Below are 13024 nucleotides of genomic sequence, written 5' to 3'. Positions count from 1 at the left end.
TATGAGGCACAAGACACAAAAGTTATTATATGCAGATACCTATGATCTTGGCCAAAGTCTGTTGATACAACCACCAGTAGAGGCTCAACACAAAGCATTACAAAATGGCAGACATCGGCAGCAAAGTATTAATATACTTGACACCTGACACTACAACAGCATTAACATCATCAAGGGAGGAGGAGCAAATTAATCAGATGGCATATTAGGTGGCTGGAAAAAGCAGAAGTCACAACACCTGTTCTTAGACACAAAATTTTTTTTTCCTTTTCCTGCTGTTAACATTTGATCATATATGAAACGTTTTGGAAAATTAGGCAGGAACCATTGAGTAAATACATGCCTTTATTACAAAATATACTTGGGACATGTGACAGCAGGTAAAACGCAGGTGTAAATAAAAAAAGTTCCATGTAGTTGCTTCAGTTTTAGGGTGCTGGTGTTACGTCAACTCTCACGAATTCCTGGACCTTCTACTTTGGAAAAACTACAGAGCTATTGTTACGGTGAATAGTTACACCTGTGCTTTTCCTACAATGAAAAGTCAACACATGAGCAGTGAAAAGAAGCCTATCACCAAACATTTCTGCCGTCCACAATCAGTGAAAAATGATCTTTATTGTATCATATTCACTAAGTAATTTGAATACAAAGACGACCGATCACATGGAATAACCAACTTCAGTCAAACACCAGCATCAAACTTTAATACGTGTAAAAATAAAGAAAAAGGAACATTCCACAAAAAAAAAAAAAAAAACAGTCTGAGCATCAAACTAAAACATTTTTACATACGCAGCATCATCGGTCAGTTAGCATGGAGTTAATCGTAGCCTACAGGAAGCAGTACACACTGATAAAAGCGCTTCAGTGGCGTTCAGTCCAGTCAGTTAAGCCAAGATAAATATGAGATTAAAACAAATTCCAAATAAAAAACAATCAATTTTGTTTATTTTCAACTTGATGAATAATAATCAAAGCTGTAATAACTCAATCACAACTGAGTCAACTTATGCACATGTTGCTTCTCGTCTAAGAGTCCCCTCTGGGTGGCGCTCTTGTGCCGTGCATAGTGATCTTAGTCAAGTCTTTATAGTTTGATCAAGTAAAACGATAGGGCAGTTTTTCTCTGTCTCTATCACGGATGATTTGAACTCATAAGGCCTCAGTGAGAGCTGTTTTTTTAAGGTTTTTTTCTACATTTCACAACGTTTCCTCTTCATTCTCTTGCCGCCTCTCCTGCCAGAACAGAAGGCAGTGTTTAGTTTGGAGCTCAGCCTCTGGACCAGCCAGTGACTCCAGTTTCACTTCTTATCTTCTCATTCCATCACTTAGAAAATTTCTGCATCTCTGTAAGAAGACAAATTGAGGTTACGGAAGGAGGAAAATATGAAAAATGCGCGTTAGATGACGTTGCATGCGTGTGGGTTACCTTTGTCAAGATCAATGACTTTGGGCTGAGTGTTCATGTGGACCTTTTCTTTCAACAGGTTGTTCTTGTAGTCTAAAAAACACACAGGAAACCAGAGAGTCACACACAAAAAGTCAAGACAGAAGTCCCTTTCTGTAAACACTTGTGTTTCTTCAAACTCACCGAGTCTTCTCTCCTCTGGGCAGCACACGTTCACTTCAGCGACGTCCATCTCAAACTCCTCCGAGCTGCTTTGGCTTCTGCTTGACCTATCACTGGCAGAGAGAGACACCTTAGTGTGTGTGTGTGTGTGTGTGTGCGTAGGTTGTGTGTGTGTGTGTGTTCTCACTCACCTCATGGATGCCTGTGGATAAAACTCTGAAAAACAGAAGAAAAGTCAATGAGATTCAGCCATGTGAATTCCAGTGCAAATCACCTACGGTCAGATTGAATAATTGCAGGTCAGACCTTTGATTTTACGTCTGCGCGTGATGAGGATGATGATGAGGATAATGAACACCAGTAGCAGGAAGGTGGTGAGGACGTAGCCCAGCGGCAGGAGAAAGTGGTGTCTCTGGTCGGGCAGAATGACGTTGATGACTCGCGGTGATTCAGCCTTAGTGGTGTCTGAGTGGCACAGAAATCTCAACAGTCAGCGCTTGGTGCTCCTCTGTTCTTCATCTTTTCACTCAAAACAGACCGATGTGTCATCTTGAGGTTTACAACTCCAATAACCAAGAGCAGATTTAACACTGACCTCACATTACACACCTCATGAGTAACACAAAAACAATCCATTGGGTTCAATAATAGCTGACACTTGTTGTATTTCTTCACTTTCTTTTGAGGGGACTTCCCGTGGCTTTGCAGATTTTCATTACTTTGCATTGCTAAACCTGTGTTTGTCAGTCTTTCCTCTTTTATATTGATTTAATTTGTTCTACCGCTGAACTTATTTCGTGGGGCAGCTACTACAAGTTTCAAACCGTCTTTCAAAGTCATAAAAACAGTCGTAGCCACATTAGCACTATGGTTGTGTGGATGGCAATGTTGGGTTCAAACAACTTGGCACCAACGCTTGCATTTGCTGATTAGCGCTTCACAAAGGTACGACTAAGCATGGTTAAAAGTCACCACATATCAAACCTCAGCACGCTAGCATGCTCACGGCTACAATGCTAATATGCTGCTGTTTCTCAGGTATACGACTACTATTATCTGTAATGTTCACCATCTTGGTATAGCCTGTTAGCAGCCATGATACTTCACAGGTGTGTATTTGAGATCAAAATGAAGGCCGATTTTGAAGAGGGGCATATTCCTTCCAAAGGCATCCACCCCAGCCCTTTTGGTTCCTGACCCACATTTGTATTGATGTTGTCAGGAAACTTTAGAAGTTTGTAGTTAAGCACAAAATGACGGTTTATGATAGGTGTGGTCCAATCCATGAGTCTAATAATGTGTAATAATGTAGTAATAACTACAAAGTAGTCATGGGCCAGAACATCAACACGCATTGCGGCTGGTATGATCCCATCGCAAGATGGTCTCTATGTTGTAGACACTGAACACACTGAGGGCGTGGTCTTTTAAAATTCATTTCTGCCAACATCACTCTTCTCTTTGTTATCCAGTGGTTTGTGTTCAACGAGTGTTTGCAGTGGCAGACTGCAACATGTTTGCTGCAGTCATATCTTTCCAAGCCCAAATAATTTTCATTCTGTATGTGTGGCTGCATACTCAATTACTACTTAATTTTTATTACACGTGTGTGTGTGTGTGTGTGTGTGTGTGTGTGTGTGTGAAAGAGGGCGAGAGTGAGAGAGAGGCCTCACACCCTCTAACACCTTGCAAACTGAATTTATTATTTATTTTTATTTTTTTACATGCGTTGACATTTCCTGGCTGTAAAGGAAAAAATCCTGAACACATTTCCAGAGCAGTGAATAATAATTAGGCGGTCAGCATCAGGTGAGACTGTATGTGCAGTTCTGCAGAGTGTAGAGAAGCAGAGGGCAGAAAGAGGGAGGGAACGCCTGGTTCCATTTTACCTCATTAAAAAAAAAATGCAAGGCAAGAAGCAGCTGCGGACCTCAGACTCGACATATCTGAGCCAAAATGAGATCCAGACAGAAAGTCATGCTGTGATTTAGTTTTCCTGGCAGTATAACACAGAGAAATGAGGAGAGGAAGAGGAGTGAAGGAAGGACAGAGTGGGGTGGAACAGAGGAGGAGAGCCAAGGGAGAGGAAGGGGACGGAGGGATGTTTCTCCAGAGGCTCGCCTCGCTCAGAGAGGCTAGAGAAGACCTTGCCTAGTGACCCCAAACACACACATCCAGCTGTGGCGTACATGCAAACAGCGTATTTATCAACATTGCAGATCTTCTGACACTTTTATATCGTTTCGAGCCATTTTCCCCTGACCCACTCACAGATGGGAACATATGTGTTTGCATTGAGACTGGCTGCCCGGTTCCCCCCCCCCCCCAAACTAACTCTGATGGTAGGGAGGGATTTGACCTACATCTCCTCTACTCTACTTCATCGACAGACTTCCTTGCCCCCATCCTCCCTTCTCTCTTTTTTGTCTGTCTCTCAAAAACTCTCATCCCCCACTGCCTCGACCACTTTGTTTGTCTTTCCCTCTGCGCTGCCAGCTGCAGCACAGATGAAGGAAACTTCCTGGTTTCTTCTCTTTCTTTGAAAGGAAAAGTAAAAAAAGAAATTGAGAAAAGGCGATGGGAAAAGGGCGAGCGAAAGGAACGTAATGAGGACAAACAAACCTGAGCATGTGGCGGTAAAAAACAGAAGGAAGGCAGGACAGATGGAAGTCGAAGGTGGGGTGAAGAATGTCTCCGAGAGCGTCAGGAGAGAGCCAAAGTCAACAGGCCAGCAGACAGTCAGAGAGGGCAAAACAAGAGCAGATAAGACCACTAAATACTGTTCGTCTGAGTGCACGGGAGAAGAAACTGCGCAAACTCACTCCTGCGCTGGAGATAAATCAGCTCTGCGTCTTGTTTTTAAAACCAGTAAAATTCCCATGGTGCAATACTACTGTGTTATTACAGCTCGGGGAGCGAAGGATTAATTGTGTGGGCAGAGCTGGACTTAAGTCCAAAGACTGTATCCGAGAGATTCCACTGAAATGAGAGCGCACTTGGCACGCTCTCTCACACACATACACTCGCAAATGGACTCGGCCACAGGAATTTCTCATTTCTAACCCCTCTCTCAATGATTTTCGCACATTGGTGCGTCCGCCATTATCGGCTTTGTTTCAGTTACCTACTGGAAAAGACACATGCACCAGAAACTGTCTCATCCTCCAAGAATTTGGCAGCTGGAACGCCAACATGCCAATCCTCCTTTTCTGTCTGATCCCACTCTCCTCCTCTTCTTCTTCTTCTTCTTCTTCTTCTTCTTCTTCTTCTTCTTCTTTTTCCTCTTTCTCATATGCAGTCAGAGTCAGGATTCTTTTAGGTGGGTCAAAACACTGAGGAATGTGAATGAGATGATCAAGAGAAAAGAAACAGAGGAGGAACACACCAAACACACCATAAGTGTGTTGAGTAGCGCCATAATGGCGAAACAGTTGAGAGTGGTGGCTTGAGGAGAAGGTGAAAGGCGATGAGGGGGAGGTTTTGGAGGAGGTTGTGAGAAAGTACGTGTTGCTTCAGGGGTCTGGCGTTCGACAAGCTGACGGTGCAAGTAAAAATCTCTCATGAAACAAACAGAGAACTTCAAAAATAAAAGTCCCCCCCTCCCTGACCACCTCTTTTCTCCATCTCTTCCTCCTCTGCTGCTCTTCGGAGAGTCACAGACCAAACACAGAACGAGGCTGATAGTGAAGGAAATAACAGATGTCTGCGAAGAGCTTTTTCTCCTAATCATACACATGATAGTTCAAATCCACTGAGCCAGAAAACATCCGCTCTGTACCGCCCCGGCTCACACACTGACATATAACTAGAGCAGCAGCAGTGATGTGTGTTTGTGTATTTGTGTGCACGATTGCGTGTTACCTTTGTCCTCACTTGGCAGTGCTTTGGCTGGCAGGGTGGTCGGAATCACTGGTGGCTCCACTGTGACTTGAAACTCCCTTCTCTCGTGCAGACCACAGTAATGGTGGTGGAGGTGGCAGGAGTACATCCCCTGGTCTGTGGGCTGAGTGTTGGATGCGGACAGTCAGACACATTTGTGCATTACACTGTAGGCCTTTGTGCCTTCGGATGGTACAATCTGTGTAACAGATGCTAACAACAACAAAAAAGAGAAGTTGCGGCTCAAAAACACTTACATTGGAATGATTTGAATGTGCATGCCATCACAAGGCAGCAACTGCATCCAAGTTTTAACGGTTTGCTGTTAAAGATTAGTAATATACCCCTTCAACACCCACTTCTTCTGGTGGTTTGTCTATTAAACTGTCTGTTTTGGATAGTTTGATACTTATTCTTAGCATAAATTTGGACATAAAGTTATCAAGAATGTCTGAGAATGATTGCCGAACAGCTCTGATGGTAGGGAAACCACCCTACATTTATAGGTTTTAGTTATATGCTCATCTCTGCTGTGGAGGAATATTTTTTACATTTATTTTTTATTCTGAGAGTCAACAATCACGCTAGCAGCCGTGTTAGCATGCACTGTACTTAAGCATAGAGAACATGCTAAGGTGCTAACAGCGAAAATGCTAACACGCTGCTGTTTCGCTTTATGTTCACCGTCTTTGTTTAGCCTGATGGTGTGCTTGCATTTGCTTATTAGCACTACAGGTACGGCTAGCATGGCTAAAAATCACTAAAAAAGCTGAATTTGTTGATGAATATATTACATGTTCGTATTCATGAACAACTTTTCTTAGCCTGAAAAGTTTCCACATGGGTTTATTATCAATAAAACAAGCCTGTAGATGGGACCGGGCAGGTTTAACAATGTTTGATCTTGATGTCATGAGTCAAAAACCTCTATTTGGATAACATCTTTTACGTAGGTAAATGGTATATGTGTTCCTTCTGTTTACAGTCATCAAATGTTTATACAATCAAATTGAGAGTCATGAGTTAAAGTTTAAAGTCTTAGCAGGAAAACCTCAGTAAGCATGAGACATCAGTTTGTCTTTTAGACAGAGAGGGATCATCACGGACCATGTGCACAATGAGTTTAATGCTTCTTTCTTGTTTCTGATTGGTGCAATTTGAGATGTTGCAAGTCCCCGTTTCCCTCTGGTTTGGTTTGTTCACTTGAACAATCTAGAGCAACACATTTGTAATACAAAACGTACAAAACCTGTTGTTTTCATGTGCATAGCACAACATACTCTTTGAATTAGAGTTATTGGCCTACTAATCTGCATAAATAGGACAATTTGAAAACATTTAGAATTTATAATCTAGCAGAAAACTTGAGAAATATTCTATAGCTGACTTTCCAGGGACATTGGGTTGTTTAAATGTAAGTGCTGTTTAATTCAGCTTTTTTTCTTTTTAAAACACACGACTAGAATGAAATGGCTTTGACAGTCAGCTGAGTGTTTGCTGTGGCTGAATGGAAACCTGGCTGTGTTCAACAATTTTGTCATTCCCCCCCCCCGCCCCCCCGATGGCTCCAGAGAATGTATTAAACCTAAACGATCGGATTTACAAGCCCTATCAAACAACACTGGAGCAACTTGAGATTCCCTAAAATATGACTGTTAACCTTTCTCTGCTTGGTATTACTCCAAATGGCATGGAAGGATTGGTAGGAAGGCCTTTCGGACAGATCCTGTTGGTTGTTGACGTGAATTTTCATCTTTACTGTGGCCCCTCAACCTCATTTATCCCAGCGGAATAATAAAGTTTAACTTGACAAGAGGTGCATTACTAATGAAACTTCCATGTGTTCTGGAAACACTGTAAACATGCTCACACACGGCCATACACACCTTGGAAAACAGTATCCAAAGTGCATGAGGACACATATTTAGAACAAGGAAGACCCCCAGTAAGAAGTGTAGCTCTTGCCAAAGCAGTATATATATTTTTTAACAATCAGGCTCCTGTGGCGTTTTCTGTTCCTCTCCTTTCACCCACCTGCAGATCAGATATAGCAAGAGAGAAGTCCCCCTCTGAGAAGGCTTGGTTGCTGATGTTCATCTTCCTCTGGAGGAACAGAGGCCCGTAGCTACGCTGCTCCCCAGAGGCGTACATGTCCACCAGGCGGTCAGCGCGGTCATGGTGGACCCCTGCAGACTGACGGTCCCAGTGGACCACCTGGGGGCCATCAAGATACAGAACGGAGTTATTTCCTTCAGCCAATATCATGTAATCCCTCTAAATTAAAAGCTGATCTAGACTGAGACTACAGACACACACCTGCTGGTCCTCCTCCTCGTCGCTCCAGTCTGTCCACACGTTACGTCGGTTGATGCATGGCAGCACCACGGTACTGCCGAGCAGCACCACATACACCGCCTTCTGTCCATCCCAGTAACGCTGTTCTTTGCGGCCTTTATGGGAAATGTGCAGAAAAAACACAACACACTCAGCTTCCAGGTTGCTGTGTGTCGATCGACCATGTGGATCGCTCTGTGATACATACGTGATTTAGTGACGTTGAGCTGAACTCTGACTGTCTCGTACAGGTGGCAGTAGAGATGGTGGAGGTTACAGGAGTAGAGACCTCTGTCATTCATCGTCACGTCTGCAATCACATGCAGAGACACAAAAAATGCAAAAATTATGATCATGTCAGATAAAATCATTGATTCACTTAAAGGACTGTACTGTAGTTAGTGAGTTATAAATCATGTAGGCTACACTTCACATTACTGACAAACATTTTCCAAACCATGCCTCCTGAAGTAGCGGTGGGTTTCCATTCATTTCACTTTGGTATGAAAGTTAGTTTGCAGAAACTTTAAACATTTGGGGTGGTGAGGCAATACAGGAGAGTGAACACTGTTTCATATTCTTTTAATCAAAATTACACCGCTTGAACATGGAGTCAGTCGAGAGCTGGGATCCTTGTGATTGGTGCAGTCAGGTGTTCGTCCTGCTCTGACAGCACTGTCAGAATTTGATTTTTTACTAGTTCAGCTGTCGTAAAATAACTCCTGGCAATGAATGAACAAACAAGCACAGCTGTTAAGAAAATAATCATTGATGTACTTGAATTAAACTGTTGCTATGTTTGAGTCGACTCTCTGTGGTTTTGTGTGAATGTCTGAGTTTTCGCTAGCACTTGAATGCACCAAAATGGAACAGTTTATGAAGCAGCAAGGTTTCCTGCATCTCTGCTATCCACCAATAAATTACATTTTTATTACATAAAAGGATATTAAAAATTGTGCTAACAAACTAAAATTATCATGGGATTGAGGTCCTCAAGCCATTAAAGGGATATTCTGGTGTAAATTTAATCTATGGTCTGACACACCGTGAAACTGTGTTAGACTCCCTCTCAAGAGATCAGGTTAGCAGACCGCTAATTTACGGAGTTGTATCAACCTCAGAAACGACCGCACGACAACAATACATTGCATACATATAAACCACCACCAAAAAGCCACAAATAATGCTCAGAACAGCCCCAAACTTCAGCAACAGTACAAATAGGGTCTCAGCATATAGTCTGGGGCATCTAACCTCCGCTAGCTTAGCTGGATTTCTATTGGGAAGCTAAAAACAGATTTCAACTCTCATCCATCAGCTTCCGGGTCGGGGAAGTCCCGACGCGACGATTACCGAGTGCAGTTAGAAATGCTCAATTCTGTTCTTTTCCCTGTCTGCTCTCGATAATAACTGTTATAAACTGGCAGGTAAGACACATATGAACTTTGAACTATGAACTATGAGACCCTATTTGTACTGTGGCTGAAGTTTGGTGCTGTTCTGAGCATTATTTGTGGCTTTTTGGTGGCGGTTTATATTTGGATCCATTTACTGCAGAGTATTGTTGTCGTGCGGTTGTTTCTGAGGTTGATAAAACTCCGTAAATTAGTGGTCTGCTAACTTGATCTCTCGATAGGGAGTCTAACACAGTTTCACGGTGTGTTAGACCATGGATTAAATTTAAACCGGAATATCCCTTTAACTGAACTTTTTTCCTTTTGTGTTACTGTGGCAATAATGCACCTTCAGCAGACAAGGGGATTTTATGGTCACTGATAACATCTCCAGCTTTTGTTTTTGTAATGTAACTGCATTCACTCAAGGACTGTAGTTAAATACAAATTTGAGGCAGTAGCACATTTCTTGAGTATTTTCAATTGCTGCTACTTTAACTCCACTACATTTTAGAAGGAAATTTACTTTTTTCACAAGAACATTTATTTGACAACTTTAGTTACTAGTTACTTGTCATACTGTTGCACAATTAGATTGACTGCAAGTATATAGTACATATATGTAAATATACGTATGATTTACATGTACTTGTACTTTTGATTGCTTAGTACATTAAAGATACTTCTTATTAAAGAACTTTTCTTCAAGTGCCATTGGTTTGGGTGATTTTCACTATCACAACTGAAAAGTATCTAATAAAGTAATCTTTACTTTTACTCTAGTATGGCTTTGGGTACTTTTCACAGCATTGCTGGCTGCCAGGTTAAAAGACAGACCCTAAATCTAATTGTATGGTTTAAAAATGGTCATCAGTTTTGAAAAGTACATAAAGGAAGAGCTGCAAAAGAAATCAGACAGTGCACAACGCAATTCACCAACAACTACAGACATAACATTCAAAGACAGTGAGTGTGACCTTTGATGACCAGGGAGAAGTTTCCGTCTCTGAAGGCTGTTGGGCTGAGGCCGACCCTGCCCAGGTTGTAGGAGTTGTAGATCCTCTGGTCCCCTGCAGAGAACATGTCCAGCACCCTCTCCATGGCGTAGTCTGGGTGGGCTCGGAACATGTCCCAGTGGACCACCCTCTGTCTGTCCCTCACCCTGTCCCGTGTCCACACCATGCGGCCGCTCACACACTGCAGCACCACCCTCGACCCAGCAGGGGCGCTCACATTGTAGCCTGCCACCACCACACTGCTGCTGCTGTCGGACTGAGCTGACGCTGGAGGACAGAGAGGATGTGAAGAGTTTCACACTCTCATTTACTAATACTCTCTGAACAGAAATGCACAGATATGAACAACATATCAGGGCAGTGTTTCTTTGTCACACTAGAATCAAATGTCCACATCCAGTCTGTAGTTAAGACTAGGCAACAACGACAACTCAGAGGAAAATATGGTCCCCTGTTTGGAACTAGAAAGGTGGCAGGGTCCGCCACATATAAACAAAGTAAAATAGTATGAAACTGTGTTGTCCTTCAAGGTCAGTTTGTATATTCAGTTTGCTTTGGCATAAAAAAAAATAAGTCAACGAAGATATTTCTCGTCTGTCTTGTCCCAAAACTACATAGCGACCCTTTAAAGGTCAGGGAAACATTGTGATTTCTGGTTATATGTTCATAAACAGTTCATGAAACTCGGACGAAATTCAGTCTTTAGAATTCATGTACATCGACCCAAATTCTCCATTTTACACTTGTGCTTAGTCTCACTAAAAAGATGGGCAATTTTGTCCAGACTGAACACAGCAGATTCAATTTTGTTACTATTATAGTACTTCACGAGCTGCTGTGATACCGTGTTGAATCAGAAAACACACACAAAGAGAAACATACCTGCAGTGAAGAGGCAGGCCACAGGGACTGAAACAGAAACAGTGGGGAAGGTGAACAGGATAATCACTTAAACAGACCCTGTCAGACTGCTACTGCATGTTGTGTTGAAAAATACAAGTCCCATTGGACAGAAGGCTCTCTTAAATCAGACTAAACTCCAACTGGGGTTTTTTCAGTTATTAAAAAAGTAAACAGAAAGGCAAGGAACAGGCTTAAAAAGTAAATATGACAAGGCCTAAATTGAAAACAATAGTGGAAACTCTAACTAATAGTCGTGTTTAGAGAATGAATGTGGTTAATGTCTTTCACCACAACGTCTTTATACTGACTCAGCAAAAGTCATCTGACAGGAATGTGTCTGTGTGTGAATGTGAAGCAGGAGCCTGGTTTTAATATTAGTCTGAAAACTATCAGATTCATAATTTCTGTCTCTACATGTCATCACATAAACTGACTTTTAACAAGCAAATTCACTTAAAGTCTTAATTCAAAGAAACATAAAAACAGGGCGAAAAATGGCAAAAGTAAGACACTGAAATATTTTTTTTGTAAATGGTGGTGCACATTTTGGCTTCAAAAGGCTTCTATTTATATCACTAATGTGAAGTTCCGGATGACGGCACCTGAGACATGCAAAACAAAGCTGCACCAACCAAACTCCAGTCTACTTACTGTGGATGAAGAGGAGAGCCTGCAAGATGAAGTCCTCCCTCTCGCTCCTCATGTTGACAATGTTAGTGGCACGGAGAACTTGTCAAGGCTGCACAGATGAGAGGACCTGACAGTAAGAAGATGAATGTTTTTCTGTATCCATCCACAGCAGCAGCAGCAGCAGCAGGACTTTGTTTGGTCAGATTTCAGAGTTTGAAGATACGCAGCGCCACGTTAGGACTTCAATAGGCAGCAGAACCAAAAACTGAAGTAATCCCACCCGGGACATGAAACATGACACCACCGGCCTACATGTAGCTACACCCACTCTCCTCTGAAAACTAACATTTTAATTTATAACAGTACAGCAGGTCAAGAGAGAGATTTGCGAGTACAAGCTGAAAGTTGCCAGTGTTGTGGGTACATTTATTTGTTTGTGATGTAGAGACTCAAATAAATCAAAGTCTTTGTTTTAACTCAACAGAATAGATTTGAGGAATTAGAATGAAAATGGTAATACTGTTAGCCCTTCTACTTCTACTTCACTGCATTTAAAAAAAAGGTGCACTCTGTAGTTTTGGTGAAGACATTTTAATCAGAAGAGAAAGATCTAAACAAAAAAAAGAAACAAACTCTCTTGGTTTTCATGACCGAATAAACTGAACAAACAAACTGACTTTAAAGGACAACATTGTTTCAGACTGTTTTACTTTGTTTATATGTGGCGGACCCTGCCACATTTCTTGCTTCAAACAGTGTTCTGGTGACCTTATTTTCCTCTGAGAACAGCTTGTTTATTCAGGGTTAGAGTTTGTATTATCTCCTCATTAATACTTTTAATATTAACATTCCCCAACACTAAATAGTGTCCCTTAAATTTGTTTGACAGACATGTTTCGTCAGTGGTGTATTACACTAAAATTCCTATTAGACAGAGCGTAAATGTATTGTTATTATCATTACTGTTGTTGTTGTTGTTACTGTGTGAATGAGGGGATTTTTTTCTTTACATTGCATTGCAGTCATTCTCAAAGTGCTAAACAAACATTAAAAAGCTAAATCATAAAATATGAGTAAAAAAGAATGCTGAGAACTTAACAAGGCTAAAATGTGTACTTCATCATGAGGTTTTATGTCACAATCCTCAACACAATAAACTACTTTAAAATGCACCAAACATTTACTGCAGCAGCAAATGTTTCCACTGCTCCTGCTCTTCTCGTTCAGCTCAAAGACGACACTCAGTGGCTGATACGCTCACATGACATGCAGTCACTGCGCAGCTATCGAAGCTC

General features: G+C 41.8%; 1 protein-coding gene across 2 annotated transcripts; it reads right to left on the bottom strand.

Annotated features, from left to right (window-relative positions):
* Positions 1-327: 327 nt before the first annotated feature.
* LOC115583062 (matrix remodeling-associated protein 8-like) lies at positions 328-11974 on the bottom strand. Of its 2 annotated transcripts, none has more exons than XM_030419463.1 (12): positions 11751-11974; positions 11079-11105; positions 10158-10463; positions 7995-8096; positions 7769-7902; positions 7487-7666; positions 5435-5576; positions 1880-2038; positions 1765-1789; positions 1595-1686; positions 1433-1504; positions 328-1350 (listed from the first exon to the last, which is right to left on the bottom strand). In XM_030419463.1, the coding sequence occupies exons 1-12, from the start codon at positions 11800-11802 to the stop codon at positions 1328-1330; spliced, it is 1314 nt and encodes a 437-aa protein (XP_030275323.1). In that variant the 5' UTR covers positions 11803-11974; the 3' UTR covers positions 328-1327. The 2 variants fall into 2 exon arrangements, with proteins under 2 accessions (XP_030275323.1, XP_030275324.1); XM_030419464.1 differs by having other exon boundaries at positions 1595-1680.
* Between the last annotated feature and the right edge of the window lie 1050 nt (positions 11975-13024).

The sequence above is a fragment of the Sparus aurata genome, chromosome 6, assembly GCF_900880675.1.
Source record: "Sparus aurata chromosome 6, fSpaAur1.1, whole genome shotgun sequence".
In the NCBI taxonomy this organism is placed as follows: Eukaryota; Metazoa; Chordata; class Actinopteri; order Spariformes; family Sparidae; genus Sparus; species Sparus aurata.
This window is presented reverse-complemented; position numbering and strand designations above follow the sequence as displayed.

Excerpts from the sequence above, each read along its gene's own strand:
- LOC115583062 (XM_030419463.1), bottom strand. The coding sequence starts at position 11,802 with ATGAGGAGCGAGAGGGAGGACTTCATCTTGCAGGCTCTCCTCTTCATC. Across the intron at positions 10,464-11,078 it reads GGCCTGCCTCTTCACTGCAG|CGTCAGCTCAGTCCGACAGC; the intron begins GTATGTTTCTCT and ends TCTGTCCTCCAG. Across the intron at positions 1,351-1,432 it reads AGTCATTGATCTTGACAAAG|AGATGCAGAAATTTTCTAAG; the intron begins GTAACCCACACG and ends GTCTTCTTACAG.